The following is a 17832-nucleotide window of genomic DNA, read 5'->3' as shown; positions in this document are numbered from 1 at the left end:
GGTGTTACACTTTTTGTACTGGTATTACACTTAAACTGCACTGCTCCCAGCCAATCAGAATCGAGTAATTTTTTCATGTATATTATTATAGCTATAATGGACCATTTTACGACCATTTTTGCACCAAAGCTGATAATGTTGTTTTTCAATTTGCTACGTCAAAATGCCGTCGATATCCAAAAACGACTGTCGTGCGGATAGATCTGTCCTAGCTATACCATCTGCTTATCAGGAATATCTTATGACATTTAAATTGATGACGTCACAAGTGGTACAAAGAGGACGACCATTGAGTAGCCATATATGGCTCCTTGGGCGTCAAAGGATGTTTAAGGGCGTTATATACAGGTTCAACTGCATTCGTCTGCAAACAGCTAGTTAGCAGTCAGTCGAAAGTTCTGAGAAATAATCGAATGCTGCTTGACCCTGTTCGGCTAATCTTTGCTCAGAAGCAAGTAGAAAAGGGAAAGTTCATTAGAAGTTTAGGCATTTAAACTGTGGTTAAGGGATCCTAGTTGGCTTGATAGTTCAGTTGCAAGAGAACTGCACCGGTATCGTAGAGGTCGTGAGTTCGACTCCCGTTCAAGCCTGATTTAATTTTCAGGCGTTGATTTCACAGCTGCTCAAGTTCTGCACATAATCGTAATGATTGTTCATGTCTTTCACCTTTCTCCCCAGTTAAAAAGTATGATCTATGATATATTCACTTGCAGAAAGGTCTATGGCAGCCCTTGGCCATAGCTCTAGATCTCTCCATGATGGTACCATCGTATGATTCGAGTTATTTCACTACCAGAAGAGAACTTCTTTTCTGTCCATCCTATTTTGCATCATAAGATAGGCTACCCTGGAGACGCCACTACTCTGAGGGAGAGCTCTGTTTTCTCTGCCAACCGTGTTTGGCCGTATTTCTGTTTTTTTTTTTTTTTTCTTTTTTTTTTTTTTTTGATCTTCAAGTTTACTCAGTGCGTGAGTTCCGGGGATGGGGCGGGGACCAGTGCTAACCCCGTCCTCCTTGTAGTCAAGTCGCCAAGTGTGTTCCAAACTTCAAATCCCTTAACAGACGGCCCTTCAAAGCCGTTTTAATTTAAATTTGTCAAGATTAACTGAAAGCTGAAAAATAGCTCGAACTGTTAACCAAGAAATGGTTTAAATTATAACTGATAACTGAGGATCCAGTATCACCAGGCATACCCTCGAGATACAACCTTATTTCTCTGAGTGTAGTGTTTGTTGGAGTAAACTAAGATGCATTCACCTTGAAACGCTTCTTTGTTCACCTTTATCTGTTTACGATGACTTTTTCAGTTCACCGCACCATAAAATGGCTTCATCAGGTCGGAAATGTCGAAATCGACGTAACTATTAATCAAACTTTTAAAGCAACTGAATGTTATAGCTATTTTCAAAGAAAAGTCAACGCTACATTCGTCTTATTTTAACCGTAAGGAAACAGAGAGAGGTTTGGTTTCTGCTAAAAAGCGAACTTTGCGTGCTTCGAGAACGACAAACGTTATCTGCAAAACCTGCGTACTGTAGCCACTTAACACAACAGCAGGAGATGATATCGATTCACCGGGTTCGCCTTTTTTTCCCGGTATGCCAGTGGGTCCTATGTCTCCTTTCTCGCCTTTATTTCCAGTCTCTCCCCGTAGTCCTACAGGTCCCACAATGCCTTGCTTGCCGCTCTTTCCTGGCGATCCCATAACACCTTTATCTCCCTTGTTTCCAGTCCTTCCTCTGTGTCCTCTTGGTCCTGGAGGACCGGGAAGCCCTGGGGGACCTGGCGAGCACGTGACACACTTTGACTGACAGAGATGCAGTCTCCACTCTAATAGAAGTTTGTTGATTTTGAGAAACGTTTCCGCTGTGCGTTGAGTTTCTGTCGAATTCTCTGTTGAGTCAACGTGACGGCTGTGTCTGCTGAGTTTAGAAGATTGAATTTCTAGGAAGAAAAGAAAAGTGTATTTGAACGAGAAGACCTTTAACCAACCTAGCCTTTACAGCGCTTTCAAAGCTTGGCACGTGATTATTTTCAATGCTTTAGTTTAGTTTTTAAGGCAATGAGGTTTAAAGTGTTTGTTCTGCAGCCATTGTGCGAGAAGCGAATAGCGTACGAGATTATCACCGCAACGGAAATGCTTGGTTTTTTCTCATTAATTAGACTAAAATAGTAACAGCAGCATCCGTGAACAACATATCCTTTGTTCATTTCCTGATGCCGAAACTATCAAAAATCGACTGTAAGCTTGCACAGCCGGAGAAAGACAAGGAACTATAGTTTATCACTGTGTTATTCACAGTTGAAGAGTAGTATATCTAAACATGATCTTTTTGTAAATTTGTCTGCATGGGATTAAAGAAAACTTGACCTGGCAACCTTCTGTTTCCTTTGCGTGTTCACAGCACAAACGGAACAAGCAAGAACATGTTCATTCTTTATTCATTTTAACTCTTAGCTATTTCTAGTCTTTCTAACCCCGTACGGTATTTACATTGGGCAAGTCATGATTCTGATGATTGTATTCTTTGATCTTAACACTGCTTAAACTTAAGTTACATAAGACGCACTTACCAGGAGCATTTTTGATTATCTTCATGTCTACGTCGTTTAACGGAGACTTGGCCTCCGCAACGCTTTCAAGAGCGTTTATTCTTTTCTTTTGTTCGTATAGTTCCAGCTCAACTCTTAAAAAGCCGGCGCAGTAAAACACAATGGAGAAAACAGAAACAATAGAAGCAAAAGAAGGCATACTTTTCTTTTGAACAGTCATGATCTTGGTGATACTGGAGCAATGTCCAACTCTACAGCGAGTTGTAGTTGATAGTCTGAATAGTGGGTAACGGTATAAGTACTGCTTCAGCTGGTTATGTGATACTGAAATCAAGTGTCTGAGTAGCATGCCAAATTTTCACTTAATCATGTGAGGCCGGACAAAGTTCGCATTCTGTTTTTTCCTTTGCAATTCATCTTCAGCAGTAACGGGAACTTTTTCTTAAACGGCAAATTAACAGACAGTAACAATTTTTGATAGGGATAAAAAAGCATCCTCTCTGACATCTGTTCATAAAAAAAGTTTTGAAAGCACTGCAGTTTTCAGCTAAGTAAAACAATTCTTTATAAAAGTGATTTGAGTACAATAACGAAGCAGAAATTAGACAAACTAGCTCGCTTGGTTTATCTTTTTTAACTCAACACTCCTGGCTAGCTAGCAAGGGACGAAGTTGCCAAACTTCATTTCTAACTGCAAACTTTTCTGCTAGTTACACAGCTTACTGATTTGGATAATACATCTGTTCTTTCTGAAGACGAAACGATTATCAGCGAAATACACCTGACGCCACCTCTCTCGGGCAAAGAAGGAAAAAGATTACAGTAAATGGAGAAAGTCAAACTTCGATTGTTTGAGAGTGATTATGTGAGTGACAACTAATTAAGGAAAGAACACCCAGGAGAAGGTTTTTGATCAAATTTCGGACACTCATAGATTTGTTGTGAGGTGAAAAATTGCGTTTAATTTTTCAAACAAATGTCTGTAACTTTGCTCGTGTACTGCGACTCGCTTTTACAGACGTATGCGCTCAGAAAAATATAAACCTTAATTGTGGCTTTCCTAACGAGGCTATTTCAGTCCCTCGAATTAACTTTATCAGTGAGTTGTGAGGAGTTCGTTCGATTCGCAATTTTCCCCAAACATCTACTGAAATTTTTTGCCTTTTTGCCCCGTCCCCTCCCCCGAAAAAACAAGATGGCTGCGTCAGAAAGTGTGAAAAAATTGCTGGGCCCATACGGAGTACGGACCTCTACGGAACAGTTCTGCAAAGTAACAGCATTTCAGCTGGACGGAAAAGATAGGTTGGTAAAATGTATAAGCTTTTCTTTTCTGTCGTCCACACGAGAATACGGCTACAAAGCAGTCTGGTTCCGAGGTAAGTTTACGTATGTTGTAAAGGTAAGAATAACGTGACAAAGCGTGACAAACAATGTGCTTTGATTACATAATTACGGCCGGAAATATGATCCATGTATAACCCTTTGTTGTTAAAGTATCCGTGAAAATATTCCTACCACGTGTCGCGTGGAATATATATATAAAAAAACTAGTTCGTGCTTTCCGTCTAAAAACATGTAGGAACACTAGTTCCTTCCAAAAAGAAGATAAGCATAGGATTCTGCTCTGATTACCTCCTAGTTCCGCTGGATTTAAATAACTGTTCACCCATATCTGTAAACTGCGGTTATGTTGTAATTAAGTTGTCTATGCCAAAGGAAACTCTTAATTATTATCCTCTGTATTTTGTATCACGTATAAGTTAGCTATCATTATGTATATAAGAACCTTGATGCAAGCGATAAAGTAGATTTAGTTGATTGTACAGCAGTCGTGATTATGAAAGTGAAAGGGTTTTTGTCACTGGATGTATAAAGAACAGGTCGTGATACAGATCAACAGAACCATGAGCTAACTTTGTGATGTTATTGAATGTTTGTTCCGCAGAGCCACAAGTGAGATCGATTGCAAACAATGTTCGCCCTGACAGACAAAGTAAGCTTTACCACATAATTTTTAAATTTCACTCCCATGTTTTAAAATCCTTGAGACCTTGGTAAAGCCTGTACTCGAACCGAGTGGCCCATCATGGTATTAAATTAAAGTCAACTTTGTTTATACGGGGTAGCTCTTTCAGCACTTAAATGCACTTATTTCTAGCTTCTGTATCATGAAGGTACTAGGGGTATTTCTACTTCTCCCGGGTTGAATAATATTCTTCTTTGTTCAAACCCCCCCCCCCCTCCCGCTTCCCGCCCCTCCCCGGCATTTATTGTTCCGGTTCCGAATACAAGCTTAGATAGGCACTCTGAAAGTTAAGTGTCTTCAGAAGACCCAAACCCGAACCTGCTCCATCTAGATACGATCGCGGTAACCAATACGCCTTGGCCTTCCATACCCACCTTAACCTAGCAGCGGTTAATTCCTAGCAATTATTTCTTTACCTGCCTAAATTCAGTTGTATAGCTGTCATGAACGTTCTTGTCATAATCTTGTTCGTAGCATTGCTCTTCAGTGCGACGTTCAAGAAGAAAGTTGAAATGCTTTGTCGGGATATCCTAACGGATCCTATCCGAGTGGCCGTGGGAGAACTTGGCGAGGTAAGCGCTAAGAACGGTAAGCGCGTTCTTTGTTTTGGCATTCGCAATCGAGCAGTCTGACAATCTGTGATGGACTTAACCGTTTGACGTTTTCTGTTTGACAATTCAGGCAAATGAAGACGTGACGCAGATTGTGGAGATCTTGCCGAGTGTCACTGACAAATGGACACGGCTGACAAGACATCTGGTCTCTTTCACATCAGGTACTGTCAAAAAAATGGTTTTTCCTTCGCTAAAAAAAGTGAAACATTTAGTTACTTTCAAAACAACACTCTAATAATTCCTTGCTATTTTCTTTTATCAACCTGTAAGTCAGGTAATTGTATGTAAGCGAGTGCAATTAAGGATTACACTATGAGTGATATTTGAATGAAGTATTTTTCTCAGTCATATATGAAACAATTGGATTATGAGCTCGAGATTTCTATTGCGTGATGGTTGACGAGGGCGCAGCCCGAGTCAACTACATGTATCAGAATTGGTTTGGGACACTAACTGACTGCCGTTTCTTTGTTTTGGAGCACCAATATTGTTGCTAAGTCATGTGAAAACACTATTGGAGAGGTGTTCTTAAAGTTTATCTTGACAAACGTATCAGCTTTTCTCTCGTTTGTCCGTCGCTTGAATGATAGACAGTTTAATAGGGTGGTCTGATTCTAATTCTAAATCTAATTCGGCCGGGCTTTCTTCAGTATGTTTCTGGTATGATTGACCTTTTAGCTACTTTAAGCTTTGGGGTGTTTTCGAAATTAAGTTTTAGGGGAAAGAACTTTTTAGTTAACGCTAATTAAGTTTCTTTCCCCGGCCTTTTTCCTACTTTAGCTGGCAGTGTACTTATCTTCGTAACGAAAAAGGCCAACAGTGAAGAACTCGCCGGAAAACTTAAAACCAAAGATTTTGAAGGTTTGTTCAGTGCGCTTAGCATATCTTTTGGTCTACAGAGTGTTGGCGTAGCTTCAAAATAATATCTCCCTTGATTTTCCCGTGGTAGCTTCTTTTGAAAAAGCTGTTTTGCCAGCTGCACGATCGTTCCTCCACAAGGATTGCATGGCGACGAGTCAACAGATCTCCGATCAAGGAGAATGCTTTTCTAGAAATGAAGAACGGGATTTCTTCGGGAAACTTCTTTTGCTTTGTTAAATCTGTCTTTAGTTGTTTTAGGGCGTCGATTGCAAACAAGCCTACAGTGTGTTGTCGACGACTATATCTAAAACAAGTCGACAATTATTGCTTTTTGTATTGCTCGTTAGCGTTTACTTCATATGCCGCCGCTTTTGCGAGAAAATCTTTTTCGTGCAAGGTTCTTTCATTTAACGGGAAACTGCTGCCAACGAAGATGATCGCGACATGCCGATGTCTGTCACTGTTGCGTTGACAGTAACCATGAAACGTTTTGGAGGTTTGTCATCGATAGCTTGCTTGACATACTCGCTCTATTGTTACCGACGACTTTGTTCACAGTCGAGAACTGACTGGGTAAAGGCGTTTTAAATTCCTCTAGTCTGTTATGTTTCTTACTAATGATACATGTTGCTGTCTTTAGTGGTTTTGCTGCATGGAGACATGGACCAGTTCGAGAGAAATAAAGTTATCAACTCGTTCAAGAAACAGGAGATTCCTATTTTGGTCGCCACCGATGTGGCTGGTAAGAAACAATCTATTCTTTGTGTTTTTGTAAGTAGAGAAACGGTTTCAGCGCTAAGTGGTTCAGGCGCCGGATTAATTTGAAATTCGGAGGTCAGTGTTCAAGTCCCATTTGACCGCTATACACCCTAGTGCCTGGTTGTTCGAAAACCGGTTAACGCTAACCCAGGATTGGAAGTTAACCGAAGTATTAATTTTCCTTGAGTAAAAATGTTTTTCACAGCCTATGTTTTGTGAAGTTGGAGATTATTCAAACTCAAGACTAAATGACAAACAATGTAAACAGAAAACCTCACGAAAAGTTACAAAAATGAAATCCGCATTCTCACCACTCCTGGGTTAGCTTAATCGGGCTTTAAACATCCCGGCCCAGGGGCCGTTTCTCATTGAAAGCCCTGGAAACTTTTCAGGCCCACAAAACCATTTTTAGTTAATCTGTATCTGAAAAACAGAGAGGTGTGCACGCCTGAAACTTCTTCTATGAAGAGAACCTCTGTTGATATTAATGATAGTGCTATGTGAATAAAACAGCTCTGTAATCATAAGGTTTGAGATTTTGCTACTGCTTTCCGGTTGCGAAAACGTTTCGGGACCTTCGAGAAACGGGTCCCTGGACCCTATCCATTGGCCCAAAAGTTCCGAAATGTTGCAAACGTTACCAGGGAAATGGTGCGGAACTTTCCCGGGACACTAGTGCCGACGTCCAATGCCGAGCCAACGGCTTCGCCTCCAGCCGGTTAGGGATTGTTGAGCTTGTTATGGTTAATTTGTGACATTTGTTTCTAATGTTTTAATGTTCCCTCCATCATCACTTACCGATGTCTAAAATAAAGCAATGAACCAGTCAAAGCTCAGCGCAAGAACACAACCGTCGCAAAGCGTGGGAAAAAAAGCGCGGGAAAAGCTGCTTACGCCATAAGTCATAGTTGGCTTGCGTTGCACACGTGATTGGGTTAAAAAGTAAGCTCTGATTGGCTTAGCATGATTGATTCTTTTTCAAACCAATCGGAGAAGAGCTCGGCAAACCCTAAACTCAGCAAAACACATAATAACTGTTGACCGTCGATTCAAAATCTTTTTTCAGAAAGTTGAGCGTTTGTGCTGTCACGTAACAACAACAACAACAACAACAACTTTATTTGTACTCAACACAGAAATTAGAAATTAATTGAACAAAAATAAGTTAAATTAAAAAGAGTACACGTGTTAATATCATTCCTTCATAGCACGTTCCTTCACGTTCCTTCATAGCTTGGACATCCCGTCAATTAAGACTGTCGTAAATTATGACGTTGCACGCGACATTCACACACACACGCACAGGATTGGTCGAACTGGAAGAGCAGGTAAGCTTTCATTGCAGTCGCCTTCGTTCATATTACTGCTCTTCAAGACCGTTTTAGATTGTACTCGATAACTATTTAACCGATAGATTACATGTTGCCGTGTGTCTCTTCGGAATGGGTGCGTTACTTTGGGGTGATCTTGATCAGGATCAGTGATCCAAGATCACTCGGATCTTAGTGCATCAAAGGAACCGATGAATCTGTGACCAGAGTTCGTTTCCTTTGATGCACCATCTTGGATCACTGATCCTGATCCAGATAACCCCAAAGGAACGCACCCTAAGTAATCGCGAATGACCTCAAAATGTGGTAAGAAAAATAAAGAGCCATTAGGCGTGTGTGTCAGTAATGTTCTTACTACATTTTGACGTCTTCTGTGATCTATTACTGAACAGACGCACGGCAACATGAAATCCATCCTTTTTTATACAGTAAAGAAACAAAATTGTCAATGACCTCATCTATACGTCTGTCCTCCAATAGATCATAAGTAAGAACCAATCACAATACAAGAGATTATTCGACTTATTACATAATGCCGAGGAGTGGGTTACAGAGGTTTGCACGGCAGCCATGTTGCATGGTAGGAACAATGAAACTGTTTTACATTAGCAAGAACATTTTTGTCCCATAGGAAGAGGAATCTATTGTTCCTGTCATGCAACATGGCTGCCGTGCAAAACCTCTATAGAAAATTTTTCTTGCGGTTTTGTTTTGTTTGATAATGAACGGGGCGATTTGAGACCATGTTTTTGTTTTCTTTGTACAGGCGAAAAGGGTGTGGCATATACGCTCCTTACGTCTGCGGACCAAAACTTTTCAGGAGATCTGGTGCGGAATTTGGTGAGTTGTAAAGTTTGCTTTGATGTTTAAAGGGTAACGGAATAAGATATTTGACTGGCGACGAAGAGGACACTCTCTCCCTATATAAGTTCTTTGACTCCAGAAGCAGGTTTTTGCAAGCCCAGTTACGCTAATATGAGGACTTAATTAATTCTTTGAAGAAAATCTTACTTGAGAAATCGAAGTTTTCGTTATACTCGCTCTTGGGATGTATTGAGACAACTCGTGCATCTTCCAATACCGCAATTTGCAATTTTATTGTGGGAGGTTGGAGCGGAGTATGGAGGTCAACTGCAGGTGTTTGCAACGCGCGCGAAACGTGTGTTCGAGAGAGTTCCACGCGGTTCTTGCGCGTTGTATAACTTATATTGTGTGTCCGAGGATTTTCCTTTTTTTGAGGGCTAGTTTTCATTTTTTCCTCCTCAGGAAGGTGCCAATCAAGCGGTCCCTGAAGCTTTGATGGACATGGCTATGAAGGTATGAAGACCTTTTCACTATCTTTGGATATGTTTACTCCAAGAGTTCTAAAGCTTTGTGTCTGTGTGACTGTCTCATTCTCATTCACAGAACGCCTGGTTCCGGAAGTCGCGTTTCCGTCACGGCAAAGGAAAAGCCAGCGGAAGAGAGGGAAGACCACGCATGCGTGAAAGACCCCGCCTGGGAATGCAGGCATCGACGGTAAACTGCTTTTGTTAGATAAATGGATATTACGATACTTGTTTTGTTATGAAGTTGCGGTCAATGAGAAGGTTAATCATTTATACCCTCATCGGCGGTTGATTTACTTTATTACACGACTAAGCTGGGCTAGAGAGTTAATAACTCAATAAAATCAACCAATAAGATTGCTTCATTGCTGGGCCAACATTTTTCAATTATTGTACCAGGCTGTGTCCTGAAAGATCTCGCGTGCTCAGGGTGAACTGAAACCAATCAGAACGGTGCTAATATATTTTCAGCCAATAAGGAGCTTAACTGAAACCAATTGCGACTCGACCGTGCGCATTTTCCCGCGCTAAGCACGACTATCACGTTTATGTTACGAGCTCTGATTGGTTCACTGCGTTGGTTCTCGGATGTGGCCACAGCTTTGGTTTTGGTTGACTACAGTCCTTTAAACCGTTTTGCAAACACCTCATTTGCTTTAAGTTAAAAGTTTTTCCATTAAGAAAGGACAATTTTCAAATTCCATATGCACAAATGTTCACAAGGAGTGATGTGGAGTTTTTTTCAGCACTTTGGCGTCTCTGCTTTGGGCGATATTCCCTCGAGACAACCGAGAATTCAGTTGGATCTAAGCCACGCAACTACGAATAGAAAGTTAGCAGTGAGTTTCTAGAGAACAGAAAAGTTAAGGATTTTCTTGTTTTTTTTTTTTGCCCACAGGACAACCATGTTGGTGATGACAGAGGAGCACAGCATTCCCACTCAGATTCAACTTATCCGCAATGGTCTTCCGTGTCATCGTCTTCGTCCAAGTCTTCATTTCGTCCGCCATCTTCCTCAGCGTCAGGCGGAGTGTTCGCTTCTACAGCAAGGAACGATCGAACATCAGCTCTCAAAGCCGCCTTCCAGGTATTTATTCTCCATCCCTCCATTCTTAGTGCGTTAGGAAACGTTACATGATGTCCTTTAAAAGTTGGTAAGTTACGCTACTTCAATATGACAAAGAGAAGATCACGATACCGTCACGCTACTATTACGCTAGCTTAAGGTTGATACGTCACGGACGACGCCTCTTTAAAAGATAAACCAAATTTATATTTTTTTCAAGTTCATCGCACATAATTTGTCTAAATTACATTTCGTTTTTTCCGTCGTTGTTTCTTTCGAGTTTATTTCTTGCCCTTCCCCTCTAGCAAACTGTTAACTCTGAAATGACATTGATTATAGTAAACCGTGACATACCGTCACGTAGATGAACTAAGTCACGTTTATGGCAGCTTCTGTCACGCTTCAGTCACGTTTTGTAATACTCTCGTTCACCAGGCGCAGTACAAGTCTCACTTCTGCGCCGCCGCCTCCTCCACCTCCAACACGTGGGACGTCAGAAGTCATCACAGCACTGCCAAACCTCCCGACAGGCCTAAAGCGCCCAAACCACCAAAACCGCCCGACAAAAAATCACGCTGGGATCCAGTCTAGTGAAAATCGCGGGGGTACATCCAGAGCAGACAGACTTTAAAAATCCATCGCTTTTCCTATGACATGAATAGCTGTATCTTCGTCGTTGCTCCTCGGAGAACAATTGTTACAATGAGAAAGTTTTAACATTTGTATTGTCCTAGATGTGGTTCTATTTGAGCAAAAAATGAAGTTGACTTGTTACTCGCATGTTACTACTGTTGGCATCGTAGAGAAAAGCTGAACTAGGCAGAATTTGTTCTCAACCAATATAGTTACCTGGTTTGTAGGACTTTTAAAGCTTGCAGTGACAAAAAGGACGAGTACATCAACAAAATAAAACGCAAAGAAGGCGAAATAAAAATAAAAAGCAACAGAATTATTAAGAGCTTCCGGACCCTTCTCCTCACGTCTGAGCCAGAGGTGTATGGGCGAACATTTAGGACTACGAAAACCAGCGGCTTGATAGAAGATGACCATTACATACTTATGGTTAGCACCCGCTTTGAAAACTCCAAGAAAAATTGTCATACCCTTTGAAAGCCCTTGAAATGAAGAAAAATCCTTGAATTTTTACCAGCAGCAGTCTTCAAATGCCCTGAGACTACAGCCGAGATAAACTAGCAAGGCTAACATGGATAAGGGAATAACAATACTTTATTTATATACAAACTAAGTTAAGAAAACATTTTAGTCTCAAAAAGTTAATTCCGATGACTCTAACAGTGCAAGTAATCCTGCACGCCCTCAATGCACTCTGTATTTTATCTCCCTCGATCTAAACAAATTTCGCTTGATACTTTGAGGGAACTCAGTCTGTAAAAATTGCTGAATTGTCCTTGAAAATCCTGGAGTAAAAGGTTTGAAGTGTTTGAACCATATATACATGTTGGACGGTAGATTTTAGCCATGTAGCTAATGTAAAGAACTCTGGACAGCACAGGCTTCTTATCGAGGGCATAAGCGATATCATTGTACCCTATTGTCTTCATGCTAAGACTCTCCCTAATAATTCACCTTGGTTTGTTGACAAGCGTTTGCCTATCACCCTGAAGCGTAAAAGTTTATTTGGCGTTAATTATGTATTTTAGTTTCCCTTCCTTTGGTCTTCATTTTCCATTTAGGTCACAATTCTCGGCTAGAATAACTTATTTTAGGAGGCTTGCATGTTCCTTTTGATAACAAGAAACTACAGATGGTCGCTAAATTTAGTTCCCGTTCTTTTGTTCCATCCACCTCCTTGCCATCACATAACCTGGGATGAAGCGGTCTTACTTCCTCCGCATGGCCACCACCCTGTCCACCCCCCTACCCCCTCGCGCCCTTGCCACATACCGCCGGGAAGAGAAAAGGAAGGCGTGATCATAGTTAATAGAGGGGACTGGTTATGAAGCCCGACAAACATCAAAGGAGGAGACAAAGATGCCAAGATTTATGTTGGAAGGTCCACGACCGTGCACAATCTTTTGTTTCGCGCTCATACACTATGCACGAATTACGTAACCAACACGTTTCTATTGGTTAGTTCCTTAGTACGGAGTAAACAACTATTGTGTTTTGCGCACGGTCAAGGCCAAGAAAGAGAACAAAAACATACAACAAAGAACTTTAAAGAGTTTCATAACCATTCCCCTCTATTAACTATGGCGTGATTGAACACCAGCTCTCACCATAGCAAATTTATTAACAACGGGTCATATATACCAGAAAATCATCTCCTTTTCAAGGAAAGGTTCAAAACTTTAAGTCAATCTGGCATACTCGTGTTTTCTGGCTCATTTTTTTGAAGAAAAATTACAAAAATTCCGACCGTTTCCTTAATAATTAAATCGACTAATTATTAAAAGCTGTGATAAGCGACCACTAGAAAATCATTTGCTAGAACAACTGCTGTAAAAATTACAGTTTCTGGTTTAAAATCAATGATTGTTGAGGAAACTACTTTTATGTTCATAAGAATTCCAATTCAAGAATTCCACTCAAGTTAATGAAACAACTACTAATCATTGTTTGTAATCGATCAATTACTGTTAGCTGTGATAAGCGAAGATCAGATGTTGGCATGCGCATTTTCGTCACTAACAGGATTAAACCTGTTATTGGTATTATTTCTACGATAACGGCCTCAGTTTCATTTCAGTGAATTTAAGTGAAAGATCACCTCTGAAGTAGTACCACCTGGCTCCTCGGACAGCACGTGTATCTCCCAGGTATTGTCCGTTTAGATTGGAGTCGTGGCAACCTTCGTACCACCAAGCGCCTGTATAGCGTACAGCACAGTTGATACCATACCTGTCATTATCTCTGTCTTTTGTAGTAAACGCCATGTTATTATGTCCTGCTAACGAATCTCCCGCTGTACCTGAATATGAACCAACTTCAAGTCGATACTGCGCCTTCTCACACCAATGTTGAATCTGCCATATTTGGCGTACACTTTAGCTCCATTCCAGTCCTCCAGCTCCACTCGTAGAGAGCTCGGTCTAGAGGTCGTCAGTCGGTGGATCTTGTCGTTTCCTAACCAGAACTCAGCAGTCAGCTGACCAAAGCCTGTTTTGTAGTCGTTCCATCCCCGATAGAAGTCTACCGAGCCATCTTGTCTTCTCTGAAAGACGGTCCAGCCTCCACCGTCAGTGCGCATGTCACAGTAGACAGTAAAGAGTCCTCTACCCTCTGGGTTGACAGAGTACAATCCACTTTGAGTATGGCCTGATTTTAGCAGATCAGAACAATCTGATAAACAAGGAGAAACTTACGCTTTAAAAAAAGAATTGGTTCATGCTTAGCGTGCGTATATCAGGTTTTATAATAAAAATAGGACCTTGCGCGCACTCTGATTGGACAAAAATTTTATCAGAGTATAAAACATAGAAAACTTGTTTTATTGTTTTTCGCCACATTACCTCTGTATCATAAAGCAAATGAAGAAGCCTAAGCCTTGTATTTAACTGTGATAAAACACTCTGGACATTTGAGAATACTCGAGAAATGCAAAAAACAGTCGCCTTCGGCTCGTATTTTCTACATTTCCCTCGTGTTCTCAAATGCCCGTCGTGTTTTATCACAGTGTAATACACGGCTTAAGCTTCTCTATTTGTTAATTATAGATTTTCTAATCAGTTATCTGGGCAGATAGTGACAGGAAGGAATTTTGGTCCAAGTTTCATCTGTTATAATTTTTCCTAAGTTATAGTTTCATAGGTTATAAGCTATGCGTAATATCGAGCTACTCCTATGGTGAAAAACACTAATGCTTTAAAAACAGCAGAAAAATTATAATAAAGAATAACCTAAGCTTCCTTAAGCGAAAATAATGATTCTGACAGTACTTCTTCACAGATCTTTTCTCAGGACTACATATCAGACAAGCTGTCCCAGACATGTCGAACGGGATATGCACTCTGGCCCCGGACGTATAAGGTAACTCATACCCCCTACCTCATATTTTGGGACGTTTTTAATAAAACAATTATTGCACTGGCGCTTGTTGGATACGAGATAATTATAGCCAACTCGGTGCTACGCGCCTCGTTGACCATCTGCCATCTCATCCAACGCGCGCTCGTAGATCAATTAAAAAAAATATTCTACCCTGGATGGTAACACAGAAGGGAAAATACCATATACTAGTGGAGTAAGCAGACCTTAAGTACTGTAGATGTGAACGGGTCTAATTTCAACTTAGGTAGCCCCTTATGTAGTTATGGCAACGCATCTCAAAAGAGCCGAAGTACACTTTCAAGTCGAGTTCAACCATCCTTACCAGCTTACTTATGCACTATTAAAACAATTTCAACGAACAGAATATCAATTGAGTGGGTTTTTCTTCGGCATATCAGAACACAGCACAAGACTTGCCGTTCAACATGCCCATCATTTTCGTAATACTCGCTTGCTTTCAGACATCTGGCTTTCAAGAAAATAAAAGCCAACATATAAAATGTAAAACTCCAACTTCAATGAGCTTTTTAATAATAATTATTAGACCTGCATTCCGCGAGTTGGAAGATGAATGGAGTCGTGTAAGTGCCTTTGCACTCCCTGGTGCATTCACTCGAAGTGAAATTCACACTGCCGGGACAGTGCCGAGATATTCAGGCGAACCCGTGCTGTTTGTTCCTTTAGCAACAACTTTAATCGACAGTTTTTGTAAGAGAAGCAAATCCAGGGCAGCCCATAAATGGCTCTCTCGCTTGAAGTATACTTAGAAGTTACTTTGAGGTAACTTGCTATTGCAATTCACGACTTAAATACGAAAAGGCAGCGCAAGCTGACTAGTTTTGTTTCTCTTGGTGAAGAGAAGTACTATCAGACTTCTAGGAATGTATTTCTGGGAATCAACTCTCTTTATAATTGTGATAATTTAATCATTCCACCCATACAATGTATCTTACCTGTACCTCTTCCCTTAACAACTTCAACGTCACTTATAGTCTCGGTGTCAAACACTCCTGCACTTGTAGCCACACAAATATAGTTCCCAGCATCCCCTACTCTCAAATCTCTTATGATAAATGCATGGTTTGTCCTGTGACTCCTTCCCACGGGCAGTGCTGCTCCTTGTCTTGTCCAGCTGATGACTGGTCGTGGATCACCAGCAGCGCTACAGTTTAACGTCAAAGTTTCGCTAGTAACACCAAACACCTTTCTAGGTGGCTTAACGGTAAACACAGGAAGAGAAACTACAATTAAGATAGTTTTCCTTTCAATATTTCCTAAAAGGTTGACTGCTGAACAGAAGTATGCGTCAGAGTCACTTTTACGGACATCGGAAATTTTTAAGACACTGTTGTTATAGTGCGTCCTTCCCTGGGTAACTGACCAGATGACTTCCTCCAGGTCACCACTGGTACCGGGTTTCTGGTCACGTGACAGGTTGGTAGAGTGACATTACTTCTTTCGGTGACGTACGAAGGTCCCGGTTGAAGAGAAACACGGGGAAGAACTGAAATTAAGTAAACGTTATTATTTGAGTATTTAAACTTTATGAATTGGTGTTGCATCTGCCGTTGCTTCTAATAGACTCAGGGAACACTAAAGATGTAGTAGTAGTACTGGTAGTGCAACTGATACTCGTCAAATTATTGCTTACTTTTAGATTAACTTTCTTTAGAACACCGTACCCATACAAACGCCTTTATTCGGTCTAGAGCTGATTGAGAATTATCAACTAATCCTTTAAGTTTACACAAGGAAGAGAGAGCAAGTTTATTCCCGATAACATAAAAACAAGGTGCTACATTAATTTTTTAAAAACTTGTAAACCTGCCCTAAAATAACTATTATCGATAATTTTTTTAGCATTTAATATTTCAAGAAACTCACCATTTACTGCTAATCGCACCACTTCCTGTGAATTCCCCAGGATGTTTGTTGCTACACATTGATACACGCCTGAGTCATTTCTGGTCACCTTCTCCAACTCCAACTTTCCACGTGAAACCCCTGATTGAATTATTTTTGACTGATTGCCCAGTTTACCCCACGCTACAGTAGGCTCAGGATTACCGCTGACTGAACACAGAAACGACGCTGTTCCACCTTCGTTCACGGTCAACGTCACAGGAGAAACAACAACAGCAGGAGATGATATCGATTCACCAGGTTCGCCTTTAACTCCCGGCATGCCAGCGGGTCCTATGTCTCCTTTCTCGCCTTTGTTTCCAGTCTCTCCCTGTAGTCCCACAGGTCCCATAATGCCTTGCTTGCCGCTCTTTCCTGGCGATCCCATAATACCTTGATCTCCCTTGTTTCCAGTCCTTCCTTTCTGTCCTCTTCGTCCCCGGGCTCCTTTGTGTCCTCTTAGTCCAGGCAGACCGGGAGGGCCTGGGGGACCAGACGAGCACGTGACACCCTTTGACTGACAGAGATGGACTCTCGCCTCTGATAAAAGGTTGTTGATTTTGAGCACCGTTTCTGCTGTGTGTTTAGCTTCTGTCGAATTCTTAGTTGAGTCAAGTTGACGGCTGTGTCTGTAGAGTTTAGAGGATTGACCTTCTGGGAAGAAAGAAAAAACTTTTCTAAATGGAAAGGACGGAAAGACTACTATATGCAAAGCATTTATAATAATCTTAACTTTGTGTCAATGGTAATGAGTTTTTAGTTCCCCGTTCCCCGTTCCTCGTTCCCCGTTCTCCATTCCCATTCTCCGATTCTCCGTTCCCTGTTTTAAAGATAGCCTAAAGTTTTCATTACTAGCTGGCTATGTTTAAAACGGAGAACGGGGAATCGGGGAACGGGGAATCGGGGAATGGGAATGGGGAACGGGGAACGGGGAACGGGGAACGAGGAATCTTTAAAATGGGGAATCTTTAAAAGCGGGAATCTTTAAAACGGGGAATCTTTAAAAGCGGGAATCTTTAAAACGGGGAATCTTTAAAAGCGGGAATCTTTAAAATGGGGAATCTTTAAAAGCGGGAATCTTTAAAATGGGGAATCTTTAAAAGCGGGAATTTTTAAAATGGGGAATCTTTAAAAGCGGGAATCTTTAAAATGCGGAATCTTTAAAAGCGGGAATCTTTAAAAGCGGGAATCTTTAAAATGGGGAATTTTTAAAAGCGGGAATCTTTAAAATGGGGAATCTTTATTAAAAGCGGGTGATTTCTTGTCAACCACTGTTTTGGCTTTCCGTCCTTGTTCCTGGTTTTTGTGATAAAAACGGCTTCAAACGACCCTTCCCCTATCACATCTTGTTCGCCGAGATCATTCCACTTAAACTGTGGA

The 17832-nt window shown here is 41.1% G+C and overlaps 3 protein-coding genes across 4 annotated transcripts in view; 1 reads left to right on the top strand and 2 right to left on the bottom strand.

The window, feature by feature from the left end:
- The window catches only part of LOC145487280 (uncharacterized), a 29636-nt gene that overhangs the window by 8303 nt on the left and 3501 nt on the right, over positions 1–17832 (bottom strand). Inside the window, exon 2 of one of the 2 annotated variants that reach the window (XM_081466027.1) lies at positions 16435–17106. In XM_081466027.1, coding sequence (XP_081322153.1) covers positions 16435–17106 — 672 coding nt within the window. The remainder of the gene's footprint in view (positions 1–16434; positions 17107–17832) is intronic. The other variant, XM_081466028.1, reaches the window with a different exon arrangement.
- LOC145486882 (uncharacterized) lies at positions 1434–3670 on the bottom strand. The gene is made up of 2 exons (XM_081465592.1): positions 2576–3670; positions 1434–1945 (listed from the first exon to the last, which is right to left on the bottom strand). The coding sequence occupies exons 1-2, from the start codon at positions 2901–2903 to the stop codon at positions 1434–1436; spliced, it is 840 nt and encodes a 279-aa protein (XP_081321718.1). The 5' UTR covers positions 2904–3670.
- LOC145486879 (ATP-dependent RNA helicase DDX42-like) lies at positions 3750–12432 on the top strand. The gene is made up of 12 exons (XM_081465590.1): positions 3750–3930; positions 4500–4547; positions 5055–5152; positions 5262–5355; positions 5975–6055; positions 6696–6797; positions 8023–8142; positions 8912–8985; positions 9412–9462; positions 9553–9663; positions 10372–10560; positions 10975–12432. The coding sequence occupies exons 1-12, from the start codon at positions 3750–3752 to the stop codon at positions 11128–11130; spliced, it is 1305 nt and encodes a 434-aa protein (XP_081321716.1). The 3' UTR covers positions 11131–12432.

This window comes from Orbicella franksi, chromosome 5, assembly GCF_964199315.1.
Source record: "Orbicella franksi chromosome 5, jaOrbFran1.1, whole genome shotgun sequence".
Lineage (NCBI taxonomy): Eukaryota > Metazoa > Cnidaria > Anthozoa > Scleractinia > Merulinidae > Orbicella > Orbicella franksi.
Note: the sequence above shows the minus strand (reverse complement) of the source record. Positions and strands in the feature narration are given on the sequence as shown.